General features: G+C 40.1%; 1 protein-coding gene and 1 pseudogene across 3 annotated transcripts in view; both read left to right on the plus strand.

The window, feature by feature from the left end:
- The window catches only part of DIRAS2 (DIRAS family GTPase 2), a 37,036-nt gene extending 24,609 nt beyond the window's left edge, over nucleotides 1-12,427 (plus strand). For all 3 annotated transcript variants that reach the window (XM_028531523.2, XM_028531522.2, XM_028531524.2), the window contains exon 3: nucleotides 11,369-12,427. In XM_028531523.2, coding sequence (XP_028387324.1) covers nucleotides 11,405-12,004 — 600 coding nt within the window. In that variant the 5' untranslated portion in view covers nucleotides 11,369-11,404 and the 3' untranslated portion in view covers nucleotides 12,005-12,427. The remainder of the gene's footprint in view (nucleotides 1-11,368) is intronic.
- On the plus strand, nucleotides 3,790-5,533 carry LOC114512536 (annotated as a pseudogene).
- Nucleotides 12,428-27,272: the final 14,845 nt, after the last annotated feature.

Raw genomic sequence — 27,272 nt, forward strand, 5'->3', positions numbered from 1 at the left:
ACTGGAACCCTGGGCTGGGGGTGCCTGTTGTGGGGCTGGGATCCCTCACTCCCAAGATATCCCTCCCAATTTTTATCTACTACATGTGGATGTGGGACCAGCCCATCCATGTCTTTGCCCCTCCTACCAGTCTAGATGTGGTTTCTTCTTTAATTCCATAGTTGTAGGACTTCCATTCAGCCCAATTTCTAGTGGTTCCGAATAATGGTTGTTTTGTAGTTTAGCTGCAATTTTGACATGGTTGTGTGAGGAGGCAACCTGTGTTTACCTATGCAGCCATCTTCGCTTTCTCCCAGATTTCTTTATTTTTGATGATTTCTTTAAAATTTGGTATTTCATATCAATAATTTTAAAAGAATAAAATTATTCAGAATAATCTGGATAACTCATATGTTCATGGTCTGCATTGCATTTTCTTCTTGTATGAATATGTATTCATTCAGTATGTTGATTTTATGGAATGATTATTCCATTTTGTGTTCATTATTTCTAGCTGTGAATATGTGTTTTTTTTTTTTTTCATTATCTGGTTATTAGGAACTATGCTGAGGCTGTTACCTTTAACACGTTTCTCACACTGGGGTCTGTGAACCTATTCCTTTATAGCTACAACCAGTTTCAGAACCAGCAGATAATGGCTTTGTGTACAGATTACTACCCTTTCCAATGTCTTCTGTTTTAAAAAAAATAACACCTTTATGGAAATATAATACCCAATTAAAGTAATTTCTTATATCCTCACAGGGTTGTCCAGTCATAACCCCAATCAGTTTTAGAATATTTTCATTACTCCAAAGGAAACCTTGTACCCATTGTCAGTCACTTCTCATTTCCCACCAAATGCGCACACAGTCTCATCCCTACATTATAATTCTGCATGTTTCAAATAAATATAACAGACAATATGTATGATCTTTTGTTACTGGTGTCTTTTACTTAACATAATGTTTTCAAGGTTCACCCATGCTGTAGCATACATCAGTACTTCCTGTCTTTTTATTGTTGAATAATATTTCATTGTATGGATATACCACATTTTACTTATCCTTGTTAGTTGGTGGACACTTTTCCACTTTTGGCTATTATGAATAATGTTGCTATGAGTATTTCTGTACAATATTTTTATGTGGCTATGTTTTTATTTCTCATGGGAATTTGCTTAGAAGGGAAATTGCTGGATCATGTGGTAATTCTGTTTAACTTTTTGAAGAAGTTATAGGATGTTTTGTGAAGCAGCTGTGCCATTCTACAGACAGACCAGCAAAGCACAAGGGTTTCAGTTTCTCTACATCCTTACCAACATTTTTTATTTTCTGTTTTTTATAGTCATCTAATGGGTGTAAGGTATTTTTTGTGGTTTTGATTTATATTTCCCTAATAACTAGTAATGTTGAACATCTTTTTATGTGCTTATTGGCCATTTGTGTAGCTTCTTTGGAGAAATATGTATTCAAATTCTTTGTCCATTTTTGAAGTTGTTTTTTGTTGTTGTTGAATTTAGGAATTCTTTATATATTCTAGAATTAATCCCTTATCAGATATATGATTGGCAAAAATGTTCTCCCATTCTATGAGTTGTCTTTTCCTTTTCTTAATAGTTCCCTTTGATACACATTTTTAATTTTGAAAAAGTCAAATTTACCTATCCTTGATCTTGTTGCTTATGTTTTTGGTATCACATTTAAGGAACAACTGCCAGGTCAAAGATGATAAAAATGTATGCCTATAGCCCTGGCTGGTGTGGCTCAGTGGATTGAGCACCAGCCTGTGAACCAAGGGGTCACTTGAAGTGACCACTGTCCAGCAGTGACCGCGGAACGCTGCGGATGGCTTGTCAACACATGAGAAATATATACACAGAGACAACCAGGTCCTGTGGGGAAGTACGAACAGAATGGGCACTCTCTCTGGTGGGGAGTGTGCACCCCGTTCCCCCACCAGAGAGGCTTTTTATTGGTTTCATTTGCATAAGAATTCAGGTAAAGCTCATTACTCATTGCTAGAAAGTAAGGGTCAAACAATACATAGCAAGGAAGTCTGAGGGCCTATTTTGAGTCAGGGTCAAAGGGCTGTAAAAAACTTGAAGGAACAAACTTACTTCTTCCCTGGACCCTCATCATTCATCTGAGAGCATTCTAAACAAAGCAGGTTTCACAGGAGTTTACTTATTCTTTCTTAGGCCTGATCACCCAGGGAACCCGCTCTTTCCAGCACAGAGCTGCACCACCCTGTCATTGTTTCAGGCTTAGGTGGAGCAAGGAAACTAAGGCAACCAAGAGATAAGGAGATTTTCTCCCAGATTTGTCAAAGCCAAGGGGCGAGGGTCCATCACCCCCTTTTGCTGTAGCCCCCAAAGTCCTCTTGGCCTCCCATGTGATCATGCCTTAGGTCATTTGCCCCTTGGGGAATCTTACCCATCATTGGCTAGCTGACCAAGCATTGGGGTTCAGTTATGAATGAAGCAGCAGAAGCAGGGCTCCTTCCAGGGAGATAAGCTTTTGTCTGCTTGCTGGCTTACAGTCCAAGGCCACTCCCTCAGCCTTAGCCTTGGCAGGGGTTATAGCTTCTGATACCAGGTAGGGCGGTTCCCAACAGTCACTGGTTTGATTCCTGGTCAGGGCACATGCCTGGGTTGCAGACTAGGTCCCCAGTAGGGGGCATGCTAGAGGCAACCAAACATTGATGTTTCTCTTTCTCTTTCTCCCTTTCTTCTCCTCTGTCTAAAACAATAAATAAATAAATAAATAAATAAATAAATAAATAAAATCTCTTAAAAATGCATGCCTATTGTTTCTTCTAAGAGTTTTATAGTTTTTGGTTTTACCTTCAGATCTTTAATCCATTTTGAATTAGTTTCTCTATATGGTGTGAGGGAGGGGTCCAACTTTATTGTTTTGCATGTGGATATCCAGTTGTCCCAGCATCATTTTTTGAAAATGCTATTCTTTTTCCATTGGGTTTTTTTGGCAGCTTTGTCAAAAATTAGTTGGCTATAAATGTGATGGTTCATTTTCTGATTCTGAATCTTTCCATTCATTTATATTCTATCTTGTGCCAGTACAACATTGTCTTGATTATTTCAGCTTTGTAGTAAATTTGAAATCAAGAAGTATGTGTCCTCCAACTTTCTCGTTATTGTTATTCAACATTGTTTTAACTATTCTGGGCTTCTTGAATTTTTATATATTTTCATTTCATCTTGTCAAATTTTGTAAAGTAATCTGTTGGGATTTTTTTAGGGATTGAATTGAATCTGTAGGTGATTTGAGGAATACAGGGAGCCTTCATTTAATGTTGTCAATAGGTTCTTGGAACTGCAACAAAATGACATATAACAAAACAATCTGACCATAAGTTAATTGACATAAAAAGAGTTAAGTTCCTGTATTTCCTCAATGTTATAATGAAAGGACAATGAATGAAATGACATTATTTGAGGACTGCCTGTATTGCTATTTTAACACTATTAGCTCCTCTGACACATAAACATGAGTATCTTTACATTTTCTTAGGTCTTATTTTTTCAACAGTATTTCATAATTTTCAGAGTGTAAATTTTATTTCTTTGTTAAATTTGTTACTAATTATTTTATATTATAAATGGATTTGGTTTCACCTTTCATTTTCAAATTGTTTAATAGACTTGTATAGAGATACACTTGGTTTTTATATGGATATTATATTCTAAAACCTTCCTGAACTAGGTTATTAGTTTTAATTTTTTTTTGCATTCCTTAGGATTTTCTATATACAAGGTCATGTCATATGCAAAAAAAAAAAAAAAAGAGATAGTTTTATTTCTTCCTTGCCCTTTATAAAAATAGATACTTTTTTATTTCATCACCTTGCTTTGCCCCAAGCTAAATCACCAGTAAAATGTTGAATAGAAACTGTAAGGGAATGCACTGAATGTTGTGAAAGTAGCTTCTTGGTCCCTTGCTCTCACAACATGGCCTTCAACTTTCGTGCTCCCTTGGGCACCTCAGGCACCTTGAGCACTGCTGCAGCCACTATAACTCTCTGTGGTGGGTTCAGAGGATTTGAGACAACATCTATAACAGCAGATTCTGCATTCATCTTTTTTGCTACAGCTAACATAGGCACTACTGAACTACTCAGAACAAAAGTTTTGGATTCAGTACTGGTTTTGGCACAACAGCTGGAACTAGTACTGGTTTGGGAACTGTATGGGGATTTGGAGGATTTAATACATAGCAGGAGGAACAAACTGTATTAAGTGGTCTCTTTGGTCAGCCTACACTGCTTCTGCCCAGTCTAACTCACTGGTACATACTGCAAGTGCTCTTTCTGCTCCAATGCTATTAGGAAATGAGAGAGATGGTTTTTTGGCACAGTGGAATCAAGTGTAGGCCATTTGGGGAACTGAAAAAGGCTATTTCAATAATAACATTTCACTGGTGGAATTCACACAAGAAAGTCCCTTTTGCTGACTTAAAGCAGTAGGTTATAGTTGTATGCCTATTAATAAAGATGAAGATGTGCTAGTAGTTTTAGTTTTCAACAGAAAAGAAACAGATATTTGAAGCCACCAATGGTAATTGGTAGATTCATTGCCTAAAGTGTTGAGAGGAAAGCAGACCCTTACAGTAATGTAGAGGGTAGGAAACATTGCCAGATGGTCAGACAGAAGTTGTCAGTTATGTTGTTGAGTGTTCTCCAAGTGCTACTTCAAGAAGAGTTCCAGCTACAACACTATATTCTTCTTTGAACAAACCAGTATAAAAACACAATTACAGCAACTTGGTGTAACACTTTCCATGACTAGAACAGAATTTTCTCCTGCATAGATCAAACAGCTTTTACAGAATCCTCCTGCTGGTATTGATCTTGTTATCTGGGAACAAACTAAATTGGATCACCCTTGTTCTGAAAAGTTACTCCTGTACCTTTGGTGGGTTTCAAAGACCTTCCTAGAAGACTGACGGTTCAAGATCAGATGAGTAGGCAGCATAAGACCAGACTAGATATATCTGAAGATATTACAGAAGAATCAAACTACAGCAATGGCCAAAATTGCACAGTACAAGAGGAAACTCATGGGCCTTTTCCACAGAACCTTACAGGTTCTAATTAAACAGGAGATTCAGAGGAAGAGTGGGTATGCCAGCCAAACTGATGAAGAGCGATATCAAGTTCAGCTAGATACAATTCATTGTGAACTAAAGCACCTACTCAGTTTTAGGGCTGGCTAAATGAACTGATGTTTGAAATCAGGATGCAGAATCATTTTGGAGTAGTCAAACCTAAAGAAAGATCTGCTACAAAAAGTTGGACAGCTTTTGAAACAAGAACAGGAAGGCCTTAGCCACTTGATTAGCATCATAAAAGATGATCTAGAAGATATAAAAGTTGGTAGAATATGGTTGAATGAAGCCATCCACATTAGAGGTGGTGTCTTTTGTTGACAGATCAAAACTTGTGTTAAAGGTTTGTGAACTGTGTCTTGCTACATCAGGCCTATATCTTCCTTGCGAAATCAGGCCTTCTCTAAGAATGAAACTGACCACATGGAGAAAAAAAGGGAAAAGAAAAAAATCCTCTCCTGGCTTGGTTTTTGAGAAGGTTACTAACAAAGTATTGTTCTTCAACAAAATAAACTAATTGAACATAATAGAAACACCACAGATACATGGAACAGAGTGACAACTGTTGGAGGGGAGTTGAGGTGGGGACTGCATGAAAGAAGCAGAAGGGAGTAACCAAAACACACATATGCATGACCCATGGACACAGTGGTGTAGGGATTGCCTGAGGGGTGGGGGACTGAATGGAGGCAGGCAATGGGAGAAAAAGCGGGGGGTAGCTGTAATAGCATAAACAATAAAATACAATTAAAAATGTTCTTTAGATTTTTTTTGGCTTTAAAAAGGGACATTTACTGATGAAATAATGGAAGAGTCTAGGGCTTTATGCACAGATGGATCTTGGTGCTCAGATGATGTATGAAGAATGTATGGGGCTTTTTTTTTTCCTGTCTTTTGTTCTGCCATCATATCAGTCCAATTCCCAGGGAGGTTCTCTGCTCTTGGTGGCAAGATGACCACCTGCAGCTGCAGGCTGTCACCCTTACTAGTTAAACAACCTTAGTGTGGAAAAAAACTGCTTCAACTTCTCACAACCTCTCCATGTTCCAACAAATATTGCTGATGGAGATATTAGCCCAATTTGGATTATTATTTTCCTTCTTGACCTAATTACTATGACCTGGGGTGGGCACTAGTGAACTTATGAACTAGAATAAAAACAAGTGGCTCCAAAAAGAATGATTAAAGTGTTATTGATAGAATATAGGAGAATAAATTGAGTGATAAAAGTTACAGATGACAACAAATTTGAAACAAGTCACTTCACAGTTCTTCAAAGACAGCCTTTAAAAGATTTATATTTAAAAACTGTTATCTACCTTGATAAATACATAATTACCAGAAAAATGTACTATTGTATATTTTTACAATGTTTTTCTTAAAAAACATCGGTGTTTAATGGTTATTCTCCATTGAGCCTATACTCTGCTTTCCATAGCAAGCAAATATGCAACATCTATTTCGCACATTTTATCTATGACTACTTGGCTGTTTGAAATTTGTACTTCAGAATATAAATATATATCAGTTTTTACACTTGTGAATTAATCTGTGGGAGGAATAAAGAAAATGCAAGAATGTTTAATGATTAATGTGGTTTTCATTCTATAAAGATTTAAAAATATATTGCTCTATTATTTTACTCATTTGGAATTTACAGAACACACCTAAAGAAATAGGCTATAGCAAAATTATATTTTTCATTTTTACAACTCTTTGTTTTTATTTTATTTTATTTTATTTTTTATCTTTTCAAAATTCATAGATTGTTATATTTAAATTATGCCTCAGTAAAAAAAAATAAGATATTAACTAAAAATGGATGACAGAATTAAGAACATACACTTTTAAATGGGCCAAATTTACTTATTATGTCATTATTATATCTGTACAATGATATGACAGTCAAATTTTTGTTTTTTAAACCCTTTTATCTCTAAAGAATATGAAAACAAATTATTGCTTATAATTCCTTTTATATAATTCTTAGTGGTACTTCATTTGGCTCTGGGAGAATGACCATTCATGTTTACACAAGTATTAAATCATAATTTCAACTCAAAAAGAAAAAAAGAAACTGTAAGTGTTGACACCTTTTTTTCTAATCTTAGGGAAAGAATATTCAGTCTTTTATCATTAAGTATTATTTTAGCTCTGGGTTTTAAATTATATGCCGTTTATTTAGTTGAGGAAGTTCCCTTTTATTCCTAGTTTAAGGCTTATTTTTTTCATGATTGGGTGCTAAGTTTTGTTATTTTTTTACAACAAAATTATCATAGTTTTTGTCTTTTAGTTTATTGATAAGTTATGTTGTACTCACTTTTGGATGTTATCCAAAAATGAATGCAATCCAAAAATATAATTTTGTTAAACCCATTTTGCATTCCTGGTATATATCCCACTTGCTTATGATGTAAAATTGTTTTTATACTTTGATGAATTCAATTAGCTATTATTTTGCTGAGAATTTTCATATCTGTATTTATAACAAATACTGGTCTGTAGTTTTCTTGTGATATCTTTTCCTGGTGTTGGTATCAGGGTAATACTACATTCAGAAAGAGTGAGAAATGTTCTCTCCTATTCATTTTTTTTTGGAAGACTTTGTGAAGAATTTTTTTTTAATCTTCATTTCAGCACATTTTTTTCATTCCTTTTAAAGAGAGAGGAAGGGGAAGAGGAAGGGAAAGAGAAATATCAATGAGTGAGAGAAGCATCAATTGGTTGTGTCCCATATGTGCCTGGACCAGGGGTCGCATGCACCTGCACACTGATTGGGCATTGAACCTGCAACCTAGGTATGTGCCCTGACTAGGAATTGAACCTACAGCCTTTTGGTTACGGGATGCTGTTTCAACCAGCTGAGCCACACTGGCCAGGGATGAAAAAAAGGTATTAATTCCTCTTTAAATGTTTGCTGGAATTTACCAGTGAAGCCATCTGGCCCCGGGATTTTCTTTGTGGATAGTTTTTTGATTACTAATTTGATATCTTTACCTGTTATAGGTCTAGTCATATTTTTAATTTCTTCTTGAGTCAGCTTTGGTAGTTTATATCTGTTTCATCTTAATTATATAACTTGTTGGCATACAGTTTATTTTAGGACTCTCTTATAATCTTTTATATTTCTGTAAGGTCAGTAGTAATGTCTTTGCTTTCATTCCTGATTTTAGTAATTTGAGTCTTTTAACCTTTTTTTTTCTTTTTGGTTAGTTGAACAAAAAGTTTCTTTTTGTTAATATTTTCAAAGAAACACTTTTTGGGTTTATTGATTCATCCTTATTACATTTATATTCATAATTTTATTAATTTTTCCATAATTGTTCTTTCTTTGGATTTAGTTTGCTCTTTTTCTCTATTAAGGTGGGGAAATTACATTACTGATTTGAGACCTTTCTTATTTAATGTAGTTGTTTATAGCTATATTTTTCCTTTAAGTACTGCTTTGGTTGCACACCCTCAATGTCTTTTTGACATTGTTATGTATGCTCTCTTGGCATTTTTGTCATCTTTTCTTCAGTTTCTCCCCACTCTCCTTAGTGGTTCTTTGTGATCCCCTTTTCTGCCTGGTCCTTACTGAAAATAGCCCGAGACTTTTGCACCAACCAGCAACTGCATTAAATGCTTGGTCATGTATTGTCTTACTAAACTCCACAGCAGCTCTGTGAGGAAATTAGTGTTATTATCACCATTCTGTAGCTTCTGTTGGGTAAGTACCAAGTTTGCATATTATTTGGAGGTTTTTGTCATGTTTTGTTTTGACAAATGCTTGTAAAATGAATGAATGAAACTGAGGTGGAAGAATATGAAGATCAGTATGGAGGTATTACCCTAGACCTCACTCATAAATTCAGTGAACTTTTACAAACCTTTCACCTGCCTGTCTCCTGTTCCCATGCCAACTCCTGAGGGAAGTTGTTCCTGATACCCCAGGTTGGATAGACTCCTTTAAACCTCTCTTTTGCCACATTCCTGTGATGTAATTTATTAAATCTTTGTGAAGATTTAATAAATCTTCACAAGAAGATTTATTTGTTGCATTTGTTATCTTTTTGATGTCTGTCAGCTCCACTTGATCCTACATTCTACAAGAACAGAGGCCCTGCCTTAGATCTGTCCTCTGCACAGCTCTTTGCTGGCCCAGAGCCTGGACCCCCATTTTTAGAGGAAGTTCAATAGAGATTTCTTGGAGAAATGAATTATAGCAGCCACAAATTAGGTTCTTTTTTATGTTTTATCCTTGTTTTCTATATCTGGTTACCAGTCTAATAATGGAGACACGTTAGGTTGACTGAGAAATACTCATCAAAACACAGAATGAACGTGAGCTTCAGACCAAGAGATTTTCAGATACAGAGCTTGCTAAAACATGCTCCCTTCCAGCTAAATGCTTACCCTCTAGTCTGGAGCTAAAGCACCATAATACAAGCAAGGCTGAGTGAGGACCCTGCCTTCAAAGCATAAAGAAAACCTCATTCTGATGATGCAAAGAGAAGTTTTATGCCAGATTTTATAGACCGTTGCATTTGTTAAAACATAGAACAATTTATCACAATTCTATGCTCTTGAATTGATCATAAGGATCTCATGAGCATTTAATGGACTAATTAAACTCCTCAGCAGGCTTTCTCATAGTCTTTCACTGTTAATGAACTTCCTGACATCTGTCTATATTCTCTTTTAGCATTGATGTTTCTTCAGTTTCTTGGTTGGTTTGGGATTCCAAAGTGCATATGAGAACAGCTAAGTGTTTGAGTGGATTTGTAGCTATGTGTATGTGGTGAAATCAGGAGACGGATGCACAGTCCCTGGTCTGTGATCCCTCACTGTCCGCAGTCATTCCCCTCCATGGATAATTACGTTTAATATTTTTCTGGTCTCAGAAAATGACTTTCATTATTAGTCCTCAGTTATTCTAACATTTGAAAAGTGAAAGCCAGCACAGTGGTTGTCTGGAGAAAATGGGTTTCATGCTTTCTGTTATCATATAATCCATACACTTCAGCTATAACAACATTTGGATGTTGCTTAATTTTGCATTGTTGTGTGTTATATTACCTCTCTTACCAAAGAAGGGGCAGGATGAAAAATAATCTGTATGTGAGGAAAGTACATTTATTTCTGGATTTGGGGCGATGTTTGTGTTAAATACAAACCTCATTGTACTCCATTTTAATTACTGCTGATAGTAATTCTATTTTCTTTATACTGCGTGACTCCTTATGATTCATAAATATGAAACACTTCTAACTGTTTTAAACTTGATGAATAAAAGGACTCTCCAAGCTTTTTTGTTGGCTGTCAATTCTTGCTTGAGTTGAGAGAGCTCACCCTGTGACCTGAGTGGTGCCCCTCAACACTGCTACTCGCTCTCTGCCTAGGCAGTCTGCAGGGTGAGCGAGGTGGCTGTGATACTTCAGTTTGCATCACAGCCTCACCTCTCACTGTCTCTGCCGAGATGGGGACATTGCACTCCCTGATTCCTTGTGTGTTTCCAGTTTCTTCATTGTGCAAAAGGGACAATGACACCAATTCTGCAAGGTGGTGAGGATTTCATGAGTTAACTTAGACTGTGAATAAATATTAATAGTCTTCTCCACTCAATTGCTTCCCTGCCCCCTGCTCATAAAAAAAGTAAATTACATATTATGAGTAGTGCATTGGGTGTTTAAAAAACTTCAGGAAAAACAATGGAGACATGCTGTGATTGTGTGTGTGTGCCTGAGTGTGTGTGTGGGGGGAGTTAATTGCCATGTCTCCCTCAGCATTCCTTGAGTCTGCCTCCCTTGGGAATACTTGGCATTTTTCCTCTAGGTAGGTGGTACATATGTGAGCAAAGATGAGTAGATTGCCCCTTTAGAGATTGATGACTGGATTTAGAACTTAAGAATTTTTTAAAAGGTTTTATTTGTATTTATTTTTAGAGAGGGGAAGGGAGGGAGAAAGAGAGGGAGAGAAACATCAACATCAATGTATGGTGTTGATGTTTCACCCCATACTGGGGACATGGCCTGCAACCCAGGCATGTGCCTGGACTGGGAATCAAACCAGCGATGTTTTGGTTTGCAGGCCTGCACTCAATCCACTGAGTCACACCAGCCAGGGCCAAATTTAAGAATTTTTTAAGTGACATATGAATGTTGGGAGAGTGAAAGCAAACTATGTAACTTTGATTTTTTTTTTAAGATATCATTAGAAGGTAAAGTGATCTCTTTCAATATATTTTTTTATTAATTCTCTCAAACATCTTGTTCCTTTGCTAGGTGCTTTTTGGTTGATAGTTGGAGCCCTCAAGCAATATGCCAGAGCAGAGCAATGATTACCGGGTGGCTGTGTTCGGAGCAGGTGGTGTTGGCAAGAGCTCCCTAGTCTTGAGGTTTGTGAAAGGAACATTCCGGGAGAGCTACATCCCCACTGTGGAAGACACCTACCGGCAGGTCATCAGCTGTGACAAGAGCATCTGCACACTGCAGATCACAGACACTACAGGCAGCCACCAGTTTCCCGCCATGCAGAGGCTGTCCATTTCCAAAGGGCATGCCTTCATCCTGGTGTACTCCATCACCAGCCGGCAGTCCTTGGAAGAACTCAAACCCATTTATGAACAAATCTGTGAGATCAAAGGGGATGTGGAGAGTATCCCCATTATGCTAGTGGGGAACAAGTGTGATGAAAGCCCAAACCGCGAGGTGGAGTGCAGTGAGGCAGAGGCCCTGGCCCGCAAGTGGAAGTGTGCTTTCATGGAGACCTCAGCCAAGCTCAACCACAATGTGAAGGAGCTCTTTCAGGAGCTGCTCAACCTGGAGAAGCGCAGGACCGTGAGCCTACAGATTGATGGGAAAAAGAGCAAGCAGCAGAAAAGGAAAGAAAAGCTTAAAGGCAAATGTGTGCTCATGTGAATGTCCTTCTCATGTCCCATGTCACCTTGCCTTCCCCCTTCCCCATGAAGCCCACCATCGTCAGGGTAGCATGTAAGATGCCCATATGTTATATATTGCATTTTGACTGAGACGTGCCGTATTATCCTTAAGAAGGCATTTCACACCACCAACAATAAGCCCCACTCCCTACCCCTGTTCAGAACCAGGGAATCTGCCAGATAGTCAAAATGGAAATGAACATGCTCTGCCTCACAGGGAGCTGAGAGGTGCCAGCATTCTCTGAAGGCATCATGTGCCATTAGGAGGTAACCATGAGCTGAAGGGAGCCACTGTCACCTGCATGTGTGCCTGAGCATGTTCACCTGGAGCCTCAGGTGCTATTACAGACCAGGCCTTTCCCACTGCTGAAAAGCCAGTGCCCCTTGAGGGAGGGGAGAAGCTGGAGGAAGTGAAAAGACCAGGCCAAAGTGGCTGTATTTCCTGTTTTTTTTTTTAGCTGGATTAAAATAGAATAACAGCCTCCCACAGAGGATGCTCACTGCAATTCCCAGCTGACCTGTGCGCCTTGCTTCCCAGAGGGAGTATACTCACCTCACTAGACCTAGTTAGCAGCTATTGGTTTAACCTTTTAGAGAGTTTCTTTTCATACACAAGGAATGATGAGTTCACTACAAGTGTGCTGCTCTGTCAAGGATTCTTCAGTGTGTGAGTAAGGATATTGTGACTTTATGAACACCCTGCATTACTCCTATGTTAGACTTAAGGGTTTTACCCTTAAGGGTTTTACCCTCTAGGGTAGACTTAAGGGTTATGCTTCCTTCCTTTAATCCATGAATTATATAACTTCTTCCAGCCTTCATATTTTAAATAAAAGCAATTAAGGTAGATATTTCTCTTTTCCTGAAAGATGGATTTCTTCTTTTAAATAACTCAATGTGTATCCAGCTGGGCAACAGCTGACAAAGACCATCTGAAGGCCAGAAGCACGTTTGTCTTCTTAGTGACACAGACATGAGTATGCCATACTTTGCACCTTAATGAAATATTTTCAAACAAGTTCTTCACTGTGTTTCAGTGATTAACTATAACAGCATATTTCTGGAAAATGTCTTCAAGTAGTAGGAGATTATCTTGCATTTTCCATGTAAATGTCTCCTAAGAGCTGTTCAATGCAGTGTTCACTCGGGAAACAATTACCTTTTTCTCCTAATGATCTTGTGTGCATTCTAATCCTTCAAACTGAATTACAGCCACTGCTGGTTCCTGCCTGCTGGTGTGCAGACAGGATGGTTGGAGACAGGCAGGACAGATCCCACCGCTTTCAATTGTCCTACTATCCTTGAGTCTGGTTTGGCTCTGCTTCCTGAAAACCCCCACTGGCAGAGCCTGTTGAGTTCTCCTGTCTGTTCCAGTGAGCATAACCCATGCTGGAAGTTATGCTCCTTTCTTGCAGCAGTCATTCCTGTGGCCTGCAGGGAGTTCTCTGGCGCCAGCCTGGGGAGAGTTCTCAAATGTGGAATGACTGCATGCACACCCTGTGGGTTTCCTCACATGGCACCTGACCCTTCTGAGCAGGGCTGAGGCAGCAGCAACTTGGCAGCTCCTGTTCTCAACAAATCCTAAATTTACCCTCTCTGGTTAAATTGTCCTTTCCTCTGTCTCATCCTCCCTACTCCTCTAATAACTCCCCCTTGGGATAGGTTTAGTGTGTGGGATTTGCTTTGAGAACCATTTGCTCTGTGGTCTTGCCACCACTGTGGCCTCTGAGAACAAATCCTGAGCAGGGAGGGTGTGGAAGGAGCCTGGGCATCAGCAGGGATACCCAGAACCCCTCTCCAGGCCCCATCCAAGTCCTAATGGGTATGCTTCCCACGGGTTTGTCCTGTTCCAAGTGGCTGACTCACAGCCCTCACAGTGAGATTGAGTTGGTGGGTCTTCTAGGACACTTGTGTTTGAACTTGTCTCTACATTTTTTCTATTTCTATAATCAGAGAAAATGTCATCAATTTTTATTTTGGTTATGGGTTAAGTGGAAAAAGAAACAAGACTTAATGGCCAGAGTGGAATTTAGAGATCTTGCAGGGGCACTTTACTAACAGTAAAATGGGCGGCCTCCCACAGGCTGCCATGTCCATGAGGCTTCCAGTGTGTGATCTCCCTGCCAACCATCCGGTTCCCACCGATACAGGTCAGAATTGCTTTTCGCCCTCTCAAGCCGGTGTCTACATTTTTAAGTGCTTAGAGCTTCATCAATACAAGAAACTTGTCATTAGTGAAAATTTGATCTCATTCAGGACATATTTTGTTCCTCTGCATTTTGCCTATGAGTTTACAGGAAGGCTATTGATGCTCCAATCACAAGTCTTTGTTCTGAGATCATTTTCTATGAATGGAACTGATAGTATTGTGATTATGGCAAATATAGTCTTTCAGGAGTTCCCCAAGTGGTTCAGGAGTTAGTGCCATTGAATTAGATGTTGTTAGTATTTATGTGGCCCCATCCCAAATATGTAGTTGTAGTTCTTGAGGATGCACCCTACATTGCGTATGGGCACAGAAGTTTTGACCTAGCAGAATAAGTAAAAACTCAAAATATTGCTTTGAAGATGATGCTCTGGAAATAAGCATGGGGCTCCAAGGCATTCCCTTCTGTCCCTGCCACTCCTTCCTTCATCCAGTGACAAGCCATGGGCATGCCCTGGGCATGCCTGCAATACAGCAAGATTAATATAAGAGCAATATCAAATTGTTCATCAGATCAAAATTTTATCTATAACAACATATATATAGTTTATCTTCCTGCATTTTTGAAGTATAAAGTAGTACATTGTATGTATCCATGTTAGTATGTTTATTTTACTGTTTGTAATATTTCAGAAATGCTCATTCTTTATGGAATAAAAATATATTACATATTTAAAAAGTTGCTCTGTGAAAGTTTTTTTTTCAAAATGTGTAATGTGTTGCTCCTACATCAGCTCTCTGGAAGTATCCATAATTCATGGGAGACACGCCAGCCCTCAAAGCTCCATCCTGGAATTCAGAATCCCACAAAGACAACTGTGGACAGAGTATTTATAGAGCATGACTTTTATATGTATGGGATGTCAATGTGTATATTTATATTTAAGGTGTATTTATTGTTACACTTCCATTATCTGTTATGTTTTACTTATTCTACAGTGATAAAAATTGCCCTTGCGTTCAAGTTTCTAGTGGCCAGTGATGTTCTGAGAATAATGAAATATTAAAATAAAGCTTTAGTTCTGACACCCTGGCTGGAAGATGGTGATGTTTCTTATTCTTCAGGGTGCAGCCTGACTGTGATCGTCATGACCTTGTTCTGCAGCTGCTCTTCTATGATTTTGGACCAGAGAGGAGACTTGCAGGTTCTGTGCAAGCCTGGGATTGCCCTGAGCAGCTGCCCTTCAGTGTTCCCAAGAAGTTTTCCCAGCCGGTCCCTGTCTCTCCCTCTCCCCAACTCTTCACAAGGGCCAGGCTATTCAGAGGAATGGCTGCAGAGGCCCTGGCACTGTTTTTGGCAGTATCCGCTTGACATCCTCATCCCTTCTCCTCAATGCTAACATAACATAAAACTGACTTTTGGTAACACTGGAAAATAGATAGAAAACTATAAGCAAAGCAAAATCCTTCCTGGGCCACTGAAGAGCTAGGTGACAGTGGGCGGGTTCCTAACCTCACTGTGCTTCTGCAAAACAAGAACTGTACATATGCAGTTTGGTCAGCCCTGAGGATTAATCAATGATAAACAGAAAGCACCTGCAGCTGCTTGTCGCATATTAAGCTTTCAAAGGAAACAAGAAACCTTTGACTAAGTGGGACTCTGGATAGTCAGACAGTGTGAAAGTTAATCTGTGCAGACACAACAGTAAAGCAGAAACTTAGGTACATAGGTTCTTTCAGTTTCTTGAACAGCTTTCCAGATCTGTTCTTAGCATATCCCCACCCCAGGTTGTTACATTATTTAGGGTTCTCCATTAGGCTCCATTAAAGGGCATCCTGTCCAGTACTTACCAAGCTTTCATGTGCAAATAAAGCACTTGAGGATGTGATTCAGCACAATCCACAGGGCTGGTGATGCCTGGAAATCTGCATTTCTAGTGGGTTCCCAAGTGATGCTGATACTATGGTCCAAAGACCACACTTTGAGTAGCAAGGCTGTGATCTACTTGCATTCCACTTTTGTGGCCCATTGGAGCCACCTCGTGGAGTTTTGAAACCTACTGATATCCAGGCCCCAGTCCAGAAATCATGACTTAAGCAGGTCTATAGTGTGGCCTTGGCTTCAGGGTGTTTAAAATTTCACAGGCAAATGAAATTGTGGAATAAAATTTGAGAACAATTGCTGTTAACCAAATTTCATTGCGAATGCCTGCCAACTCCCTAAATGGAGTTCTCCTTCAATGAATGTTTTCCAAGCAGCAAATTGGTGAAATTGATGTGAGGGTCCTGGGCCCCTCTATGTACAGCATCTTCCAACACTGGCGTGCAGATAAAAGTGTGATATAGCTCCTTCCACCACCGCACCCAAAGGGGTGACTTCACTGGTCTTTAGCCTGGGCCTTAAATTGTCTGGAGTGCTCTGTTCTGATCTGGCCCAATCTCAGCACAACACATGTGCTGTTAAGGGCTCTGCAGACTTGCTCTTGCCTTTGACACCATACATGAATGCAGGTCAGGAGTCAGAGCTTCTCACCTGCATGCTGGCTGTGACCTGAGGCAGCTGCTCTGTTCTGCCAGTGTCCTGCTCCAGACGGGGGCAGGGTCTCATCTGCCTTCCTTGTTTCACAGTTCTCCATTTCTTTCAGTCACTTTCCTATTCCATTACTTTAATTCTAGGCCTTTGCCCACCCCCATGTATACAAGTCATTGGTGACCCAGAGAAGCAGGCATCTGCCTCAGATATTTTCATATAACTTCCATAGTCATAAGGATAATAGCTGATCATTTTTTAAAATTGTTTTGTTCTTAGAATTCCTCACACCTTTGCCTTAAGCAAATGGAGGGGGTTAGCCTAGGGTTAGAAACACAAGTAAATCCCCAGCCTCCCATGAACTTGTATAAGGAGGACAGCCTAGGGGGCCGTAAAAAGCTGTGGAGATAGGTCCAGTCATGAAAAATGTCAGGTGAAAGTTCTGCTAGTTTTTTACGAGGAGCAACATAGGGATGCAAAGTAGATGTGAAAGGTTTATTGCCCTCTGGTCAAGGTTAGGATTATATTCTTTGCTGTCTGTCTGATAATAAGAAGACATTAACTTTCAAGAGTACTTCTTGAACAAGTTGGTACTTTCAAGAGTACTTCTTGAAATACTCTTGAGTATTTCAAGAGTATTTCAGAAGTTAGCACTTCTGAGTGCTAACAAGTGCTAACCAACTTGTTAGCACTCAGTATGCATGTTTGCACACTTGCACTGAACCATCAGAATGAGATATTATAAATTATCCCTAACACCCCATGTGACAAGTGTAGGTATGTACCAGGAGCTCAGGAAGATTAGGAAATGAGCTGGTTTAAGACATCATTGTCACTGTGAAACTTGCACCATGCAGTTATCAAGTCCATATTTCAAAATCCACAAGTTTGGCCATGCTGTTTACTCTGCTCAGAAATCCCTTCTCTTTGTCTCCCTGTCCCATCCCGCTTATTAAACTGTTTTCTTATATTAAGGCTCTCATCCAATAAACTTGTCTATAAAGCCTTCCCCAGTCATTTGAATCAAAAGAATTTCCCCCTTTTTAGAATTCCTCTTGATTCTTGTTCTGTTTTTTATGGCTCTTCCAACATATTTTGTTTTGCTGATATGGTTTTTGCTTATGTCCTGATTTATTCCATACTATTTAACCTAAAGTCATTGGTAACCTAAACCAGACTTGTTAGAATGTGGAGCAAATCCCATCTAAATGATAATGGTGGGATTCTGTGCTGTTGGGAACTGCCCTGCCTGGTATCAGAAGCTGTAACCCCTCCGCCAAGGCTAAGGCTGAGGGAGTAGCCTTGGACTGTAAGCCAGCAAGGAGACAAAAGCTTATCTCCCTGGCAGGAACGCTGCTTCTGCTGCTTCATTCATAACTGAATCCCAATGCTTGGTCAGCTAGCCAATGATGGGTAAGATTCCCCAAGGGGCAAATGACCTAAGGCATGATCACATGGGAGGCCCCCAAGAAAGGACTTTGGGGGCTATAGTAAAAGGGGGTGATGGACCCTCGCTCCTTGGCTTTGACATAGCCTGAGTCCTCATCGTCTGGGAGAAAATCTCCTTATCTCTTGACTGCCTTAGTTCCCTTGCTCCACCTAAGCCTGAAACAATGACAGGGTGGTGAAGCTCTGTGCTGAAAAGGGCGGGTTCCCTGGGTGATCAGGCCTAAGAAAGAATATGTAAAACCCTGTGAAACCTGCTTTGTTTAGAATGCTCTCAGTTGAATGATAAGGGTCCAAGGAAGAAGTAAGTTTGTTCCTTCAAGTTTTTTTACAGCCCTTTGACCCTGACTCAAAATAGGCCCTCAGACTTCCTTGCTATTTATTGTTTGATCCTTACTTCCTAGCAATGAGTAATGAGCTTTACCTGAATTCTTATGCAAATGAAACCAATAAAAAGTCTCTCTGGAGGGGGAACTGCACACTCTCCCCACCAGAGACAGAGTGGCCATTGCGCCCTCCAGGAGAGAGGGTGGCCAAGCGGCACCCCATGTGAGGAGTGGCCCTGCTCTTCCTATTCCCCCATAGGACCTGGTTGTCCCTGTGTATGTTTTTAGTATGTTTTGACAAGCATCCGCAGCCAAGATGGATACTGCTGGCCAGTATCATCCACACTGCGCAGTTCTCCAAACATGCCTATGTAAGGTTTTCTTAGACCCCGCCAAGGAAATAAACAGCCAATTAGTCATGGAAACAGGCAGATGAGCTTTATTTTGGAAGTTTGTGCTCCCTGTGCTCCCGGGTGACGTTTTCCCCGCCCGGAGAAGGGGCTAAGAAAAGATCGCACGGGAGAAGTGAAAGGCTGGGAGTTTTATATGGCTTGACTTGCGCGGGAGCCAAGGATTGGTTCTTGGTGAACAAAGAAGCAACTTAACATTGGTGGCTCCTGGTCTGATGTCAGTCACCTCTTCTGGGTCAGAGTTCAGTTGCCATATTACTTGTAGTCCAAACGGTGGCCATATTTGTAGTCCAAAATGCTAATTGTAACTAGATTCCCACTTGTCCTACCATGCCCATCCCGACAGCCTATTCTGCCCATACTGGGCACAGTGTGGGATTGTACTTCCTGGCACCCTTGTTGTTGAGGAGGCTCTGACCTTTTTGGCTAAGGAGCTGTGAGTGGGATAAAACATTTCATTTTCAATGAGAGGCCCTTCAGTGTCTTCCTTTCCTTGTCCTGCAGGAGCAGCAATGCCCCAGGCAATGGTTTCTCCATCAACTTGCATCCCAGAGTGAGGAAAAGGGTGAGATGGGAGCAGAGCTTCCTCTCCAACAGACATATAGCCCCAGGGAGAAATAAACCTTTGTTGTTTAAAGCCATTGAGATTGGGGGGTTGCTACAACCCACCTTATCTTGATGAATACATTGTCTTTGGCTTATGTTAAAGATCAGCATTTCATTCTTGTCAACCTTTTCCTCTTAAAATAACAAATGAACAAAATATATACACTAGAAATAAGTACAGTGCTATTATAATGGATAAAATTCTTAAGAACATGCCAGAGTCAGACTTGCAAAGTTTTTTTTCATCTTCTTTGACAGGTTATGTTTTTTAAGCATTCTTAAATTTAGGCTGAGTACTATCAACTAGAAATGAATTATATTACAGAAAATATACAATAAATTTGGCTAATTGGATGACAACACTTCCAGCATTCTGAAACATCTTGCCTTTGCCCAGAAAGTCAGTATGGCTCAAGATGTGGCTGGTTTAGAAACCTGTAGGCAGTTTCAATTTTGAAGAAAAAGACAGTGAAGTAGTTGTTTTTAAATCATTTAACGTATACAAATGTGACTTGCAAAACTAATTGGCTCTCACAGAAGTCCCACTGAGAACCTCCTAAGTTGTGTTGTTGTGTCTTCAACTTCTTAGCAGCCATTGAAGAGTCACTGGTGTTACAGAACAAGCTGGGGGCGGGGGGCGGGGAGCAATTATTGGCTGACCCAGGGACGCCAAAAACCATTACAGAACACATCCACACACAGGGCCAAGGGGGATTACTATATACTATTATCAAAAGGACCCCCCACTAGGTTTGATTGTTACTGCCTTAGGAAAGACCTCTCTCAATGTCAGAGATTTGTGAAAAGGAAAGAAAATGTTTATTTAAAGCTATACAAACTTAAGGTAGTGACCTAATGTCTTCATTAAAATATCAGAATCCTTCAGGATACTCACAGATGCCTATAATGCTTTCTTCTCCCTCTGCCCTAATTTGGTGTACCGTATCTCAGGAAAAGAAGTAGACATCCATGATTCTGGCTGTGGGCACCATCAGCTCTGTTGCTGTCCAGGCAGGATCTCTAATTAATCCAAAGCCATGTGGTACCTTCTCATGGCCTACTGTTACAGAACACAACAAGGGGGGCCTGGGATGATATACTATTATTGAAAGAAGGCCCCGGGTCCGTTATGTCCGCCGCCAGAGGAAAGATGTCTCTCAATGCCAGAGATTCGTGAAAAGGAAAGGAAATGTTTATTTAATCCTATACTAACTTAAAGTAGTGACCTAATGTCTATCAAAAATCCCAAAGTCCCTTAAAACACCCACAAACACACAGTCCTTCCTTCCTTCCCCCTTTGCCCAGTCCAGAGTACCATATCTCAAGAAAGGAAATAGAAGTCCATGGCTTAGGTAGTCTTCTGGTTCTTCTCAGTTAGTCCTCCCTCTCGACTGGGAGACCTCCCTGGATTCCCGGCACCCTCAGCTGAGTCACCGGGATCTCTGCTAAAACCAGGTGGTGGGTCCCCCTTCTAAAGCTGTGGGGGTCCCCACTCTGCCAGGCCGCGTGGTTCTCTCCTCCAGGGCTGCCGCGTGGTTCTCCCTCTCTCAGGGCTGCAGGGGTCTCCACTCCATCAAGTCCGCATGCTTCTTCCTCCCTAAAGCAGCATGATTCTCCTCTCTAAAGCAGCATGGTTCTCTTCTCCAGGGCTGCTCAAGGTTCTCCTTCTCAAAGCAGCATGGTTCTCTCTTTTCAATGGCCGCCAAATCTGGGTTTTAAGTCCCCGCAGCCAATCTTCCTCTGCAGCCTCATTTCTGACTCCTCCCACACTCGGCTTCACATGCCGGAACTCGTATCCTTCCAGCTTTACTGGGCTGCCATCATGAGTCTGGGCAGGTGTGGCCCCATGTCCTGGAGCCAATCCTCTCTGAGCTCCCACGCAGGTGCTGTAACTCAGGGGACCCGCCCCCCCCAGTTACATCTGGGCGGGGAAGTTACTTCAGGGTGGGGAATTTACTTCCATTCCCCTGGCTTAGAGCTGATCACAGCTACTTAACATATCTATGCAACCAGTCAAAGGCTATAGATATGTTAAATGACCAACCCAGAGGTTAGCTGCAAGGCTGTTGCTATGCAAAACAGCTCTCAATGGCCCTGCTCCATTTGTCCCTTCCCCCAACCCACACCCTGGGGTGGGGGATGGAGACATCTTAAAATCTCCTGGACACCTTAAGTTCTGGACGGCATTTCAAATGCCTATTTGGGCCCCCCTCTTGGCTGCACCCTGTAACACTACTGGAAAGAGTACTTTGTACCCATTTTCCAGGCAAAGTCTCTCCTGCTTCCCAGACCACATGGCCAAAGGGAGCACCTCAAAGCCATGTGATCCTCTTCTACCAAAGCTGTGGGGGTCCCCACTCTGGCCAAAATCACATGGTTCTTCTCTCCACCAGAGCTGCAGGGAGCAGGGGTCACCACTCTGCCAAAGCCGAGTGGCAGTTCTCTGCTAAAGCTGCATGGTGATTCCCCACTCTGGCAAAGCTGTGTGGTTCCCTTTTCATCTAAGCTGCGGGGGTCTGCATTCTCCCCAATGGCTGCCGTGTCTGGGTTTAAATCCTCATGCCAATCCTCTGTAGCCCATTTCCGAACCCTCCCACAATCGGCTACACTTGCCAGCATTCCTGTGTTATTCCAAGTTTACTGGGCTGCCATCATGAGTCTGGGCAGGGGTGGCCCCGTGTCATGGAGCCAATCTTGTCCAAGCTCTCACGCAGACGCTGTAACTCCAGGGACCTGCCCTCCAGTTACATCTTGGGTGGAAATGACTTCCATACCCCTGGCTCAAAGCATGGCCACAGCTATTTAACATATTATGCAACCAGTTAAAGGTTATAGATATGCTAAATGACCATGCCAGAGGTTAGCTGCAAAGCCATTGCTGTACAACACAGCCTTGCAAGTTCCTGCTCCATGTGTCCCTTCCCCCATCTCACACCTGTGGTGGGGGGTGAAGACATCCTAATATTTCCTGGACACCTTGAGTTCTAGACCCCATTCCAAATCCCTATTTGGGGCCCCCCTCTTGGCTGCACCCTGTAACACTGGCACTTCTGTTGTGTCACCCAGGCCGGTATCCATCAACATGGTGCCTGTTGTCTTGACTAGCACTTTTTCCTGCTTGTTGTATGTACTTTCTGGTGTTTGTTAAATTGTATATTTTTTTCTTTGTATGCCTAACTCATGATTTGAAGAAGCCTAAAGGTAGAGATAAATAAGTAGCAAAATGCTAAATTTATAATGTTCTAAAGCACTGTGACTCTCTTTGCATGTGGTGAATCTGTCAATCTGTGAGTATGATTATTTTAGAAGATGAGAATCTCTCCCTAACCAAAAAAAAAGGTGTTTGGGAAATCAGATGAAAATATCTTATGATTCGATATTTTGCCATTAATTGTTCTTTCAGAAAGTTATCAATTCAGCCAATTTTCACCAATTGAGATCTTTTTTAGAAAAACAAATTTTAGAAAAACATTTTAAGTGTGAAAGTAATGAAATATTGTTAAAAAATGAAAAAGCACAAATTCCTTTTTTTTTGTAGCAGAAAGAGATAAAAGTCATACTATCACAGAGCATCCAATAAGACTAAACTCAAAGCTTGTTATAGATGTTCTCTGAGAGGAAGCACAATTGGTTGTAGTTAAAATTCCTTTATTTATTGTTGGATATCACATAATATTAATGACCTACCATGTGGAGAAGCAGTCATCAGTGCATTAGTGTGTTTGCTGATTCTGTTTCACATCTGAATCAGTTCAACACATGCAGATGGGATATGTCAGGGGTCAACAGAGAATCCATATCATAGGAGATGTTTTTGTCATCATTTTTTTACTTTGTTCCAATTTTGTAAGAGGTGATGTGCTCTTCACAGGGTACACTACTGGAGTGTAGTGGGAACTAGCTATAACTGTCACAGAAAGGGAAAGGTTGTATTTGAATGGGAAATCACACACTGCTTTATTCTCCAGAGTAGTAGCTGGTTAATGCCTCTTGATCTTGGTTTATTATTCAAGGAAATAACAAAAACTGTAAATGTAATCACATCATGGCCAGCAGCATTTTGTCAGTCTTCTATGCTTAGGAAAAGTGGAGGGTATTGAGAGTGCTGGTTTTAACACTGAGTAGTTGACCATTGAAGAGAAATGCTTTAATCAAGTTTTTGCCATTAAAGATAAGTTGAACTTTTTTATTTTTGAAATTGATGTCAATAGCATGATCAAATGACATATTTTTGGGACACATTGAGTACCAAGATATTATAATTATTTTTTTATTTGAAGGATAGTGCTTTATGTGAGCTTATTTCACTGAATCTAACAGCAAAATCTCAAGTAAAAGTTATTTAAAAAACAGTGTCTTTATTCTTTGTCATGTGAAACAGGTTCATTGCTTTCTTGCAATCATGAGGGATCCATATTCATTAAATGATTTAGCTCCATCTTCCCTAGGGTGTGGGACATATCCTAAAGACCCACCATGGCTGCTGGAGAACCACCCCATCAAATCCTCTGCAGAAAGGTAGCAAGAAGATGGACACAAAGAAAAGCATTTATACTCTAAAGCACTTCTGCACTCACCAAGCCAAACTTATTTACATAGCTGCTGCTAGTGGCCAGGGAGGCACAGAAAAGACTCTCTTTTTATCTGGGACGTAATGTGCTTATCTAGAAGAAGTTGGGCTTCTCTTATTAATAGGGAGAGGTATGTAATGAGAGGCACCTCACTGTTTTAAAATGTAGTGTTTTATTATTCAGGTGTGGTGAGACCCACAGATGACTGCCATTGAGAAGATAGCTTGTTATACTCGTGGATTCTAATTCCTGGATTTATAAGAGGAGGATATCCCACATGTCAAATAATCAGAAATATGGAAAATAGATGACATGGTTAATACATTATCCATCATGCATAGGATATCAATATTTCAGAAGGTAACATGGCTCAATTATCAATACTTCCTAATATTTCATGTTTTCTAAATTTGGTGGAGAAATAAAGCAATGTCATAGTATAAATAATTTAAGAGTATGTTTGCTTCATGAAAGACAAGAACAATATGATTTCACTATGTTGAATGTAATGAATAAAATAAACTAACTAACAAAATGGAGCAGACTCATAGATGGAGAACAGATGACAGCTGTCAGAGGGAAAGAGTCTGGGGGACTGGAGGCTGGGTGAAAAAGGTCAAGGGGTTAAGCAAAAATAAACAACAACAACAACAAAACCCTCACAGATGCACACAACAGTATGGTGATTACTTGAGGGCAAGGGAGGTGGGGGGGTAGAAGAGGATAAATGGTGATGGAAGGAGACTTCACTTGGGGTGGTGAACACACGATACAATATACAGGTGATATATGACAGAACTGTACACCTGAAACCTATATAATTTTATTAACCAATATCACCCCAATAAATTCAATAAAAAAGAAAAAAAATAAAAGCAAAAGTATGTCATGAACAGAAAAACTTAGGGGGTATAAATTCCAAAATGTTAAACATTGGTGGTAGCTGAGTGATAGTATTTGTTTTGTTTTCAAATGGCTTTTGTTTCTTTCCAAATTTTCAGCATTGAGCATGTATTAATTATGAAATTACAAAAATAAACTTAAAATAAAAAATAAAAATAAAACTATATCCAAATGCTAAAGAAGAACATGAAGAAATGCTTTGTAAAGCCCAAGCAAGCACCTATATTAAGAATCTATTTGCTGCAATCTCTCCATTGAAGCTTTTAACTTTTGGCTTTTGAGTATTACCTTGCTCCTTAGCCAAAATCAGACAAAGCACTGAAAACAGCATCCACTGAGAAGTATCTTCTCACCTCTGGGTTCGTTTCAACCTTAGTACTTAGCACTCTATGCCAGAATAATCAACTACTTTCTGTTACTAATAATGAGTTATTATTATTTTAAATTAGGATTTTCCTATTTTGTAGATATAAATGACCAGTAAGAGACACTGACTATGCAATGAAATATGATGCATGGTTCAAGGCATTTGTTGTCTGTTCAGATTGAATAGACCTCATGAAAAGATTAGGGGATGTGGTTGTGCATACAGGATACTGCTTTCCCAATGATTAGGGGATATTCCTATGGGGACTATTCACTGGAGTCATGGTTGAAGGGCATGTGTGTCTTTTGACCACACAGACCATTCAAGTACCCTCTCTTCTGTTTGGGGGTCCCTGTAAATGTCCAGAAATGTTGGGTGGTAAGTCTTATATAGCACAATGTGGAGGATGGTGGTGGCACAACCACACCCAAGGGCCTTATTCTTACTACCTGTTCCAGTGGTCCCCTTGGTCCCTCCCTGTCAGTGGTGTGCTGGGTCCAGCTTTTACTGGGTCTCAAGAGCCAAGTGGGCCCATTTTTGCAACCCTGAGTTAAATGAGTTGGAGTTGGCCACAGAAAGAACATTATACACCTTGACAGACACTGCAAATCAGGACTTTTCCTTTTTCTTTTCTGGAGACCTGGCTCTTAAGCATTTTCCAGCAAACCATTGCTTTCAATGGACAAGGTGTTTTATTTCTTCTCCCTTCTGAGATTCTTTTCTGAGTGCTTTTTTCTTCTTTTGGTTGATTGTTATCTATCATTACTGAGAACCCTCTTCACTGATCTCTCAGCTCATCAGTCACCAGTTTATTGTTAAATTCATCATGAGCAATTATACTCTACAAACTGTTTTAAAAAATTATAATGTCAAGTACTGTCAGTGGTGTGGTGAGTATTGATGTGACATTTTATAAACACTTTGAGAAACATTAAAAGAACTATAAAACATGTTATAACCCAGTTGACCTAACATTTCACTTTAGGCATATCTGAAACTAATTTGAAATATAAAAGAAAAAAGCTATGCCCAGAGGTGTTCTTTTCAGTCTTAATTAGTAGAAGATTGGGAAAAACTGAAACTCTGTAGTGTACTCCATTAGACAGTCAGAAGTGATTTTCAGAATAGTCAGCTGAGGCACTGTCAGTGAGTTAATTAGCAAAGAAAATTTAAATTGGGTTCACTAAATCAGGAAAGTGTCTTATATACTTTGGAAAAATATGCTTTAAAGTAAAAGATTTTTTGGTTTGTGCTCAATTAAACCAGGGAATTAAGTTACCTGGATCAGCTGCTTAATTGAGATTTTTACAATCAGATTTTTAAGAAGAAGCTTTGTAGATTCGTTAGAGTTGGGTTGTTTCTGCTGTAGTTGGTATAGACGGAGGGGCAGTTCCTGTCATGTCCTGCAATATGACAGAGGGCAGATGGATGCCCAATGTCCCTACCATTACCTAGGAACGGTATCTGATATATTTTAAGATAGCTTTTATAATTTAACAAAAACACAGAGGTGAAAGACATGGCACAGTGTTGTCGCACAGAAAACACTCAGAATGTCACAGTGATGATTGTCTCAATCAGTGAGAGCTGTACCCATGCAGGGTATGTGAGATGATATCTGACTTTTCTGATTTCAATCTTGAGTAGCACTTCTCTTTTTTCTTTTTCTAATGGTAAGGTCATACTTTCTACTAATCAAACTAGAATTGAACCAAAAGATGAAGTGACAAGAATTACTTTGCTACCATTCTTTTCTTGTAGGTTAAATTCTCACTGCTTCCTTCATTGTCTCTCCTCTTTTAAAATCCACTGTTGCCTTCATTCACACACAACTCAAAATAGCCGCTTTCAGGAAGTGCTAAATATAGGTGATCCAAAAGAGCCAGTTTTATCCTTCCATTAAAAGAGCTCTTTCCCTTTGAGTTCTTGGAGAGGAGGTTTTA

Source organism: Phyllostomus discolor, chromosome 3 (genome assembly GCF_004126475.2).
Source record: "Phyllostomus discolor isolate MPI-MPIP mPhyDis1 chromosome 3, mPhyDis1.pri.v3, whole genome shotgun sequence".
In the NCBI taxonomy this organism is placed as follows: Eukaryota; Metazoa; Chordata; class Mammalia; order Chiroptera; family Phyllostomidae; genus Phyllostomus; species Phyllostomus discolor.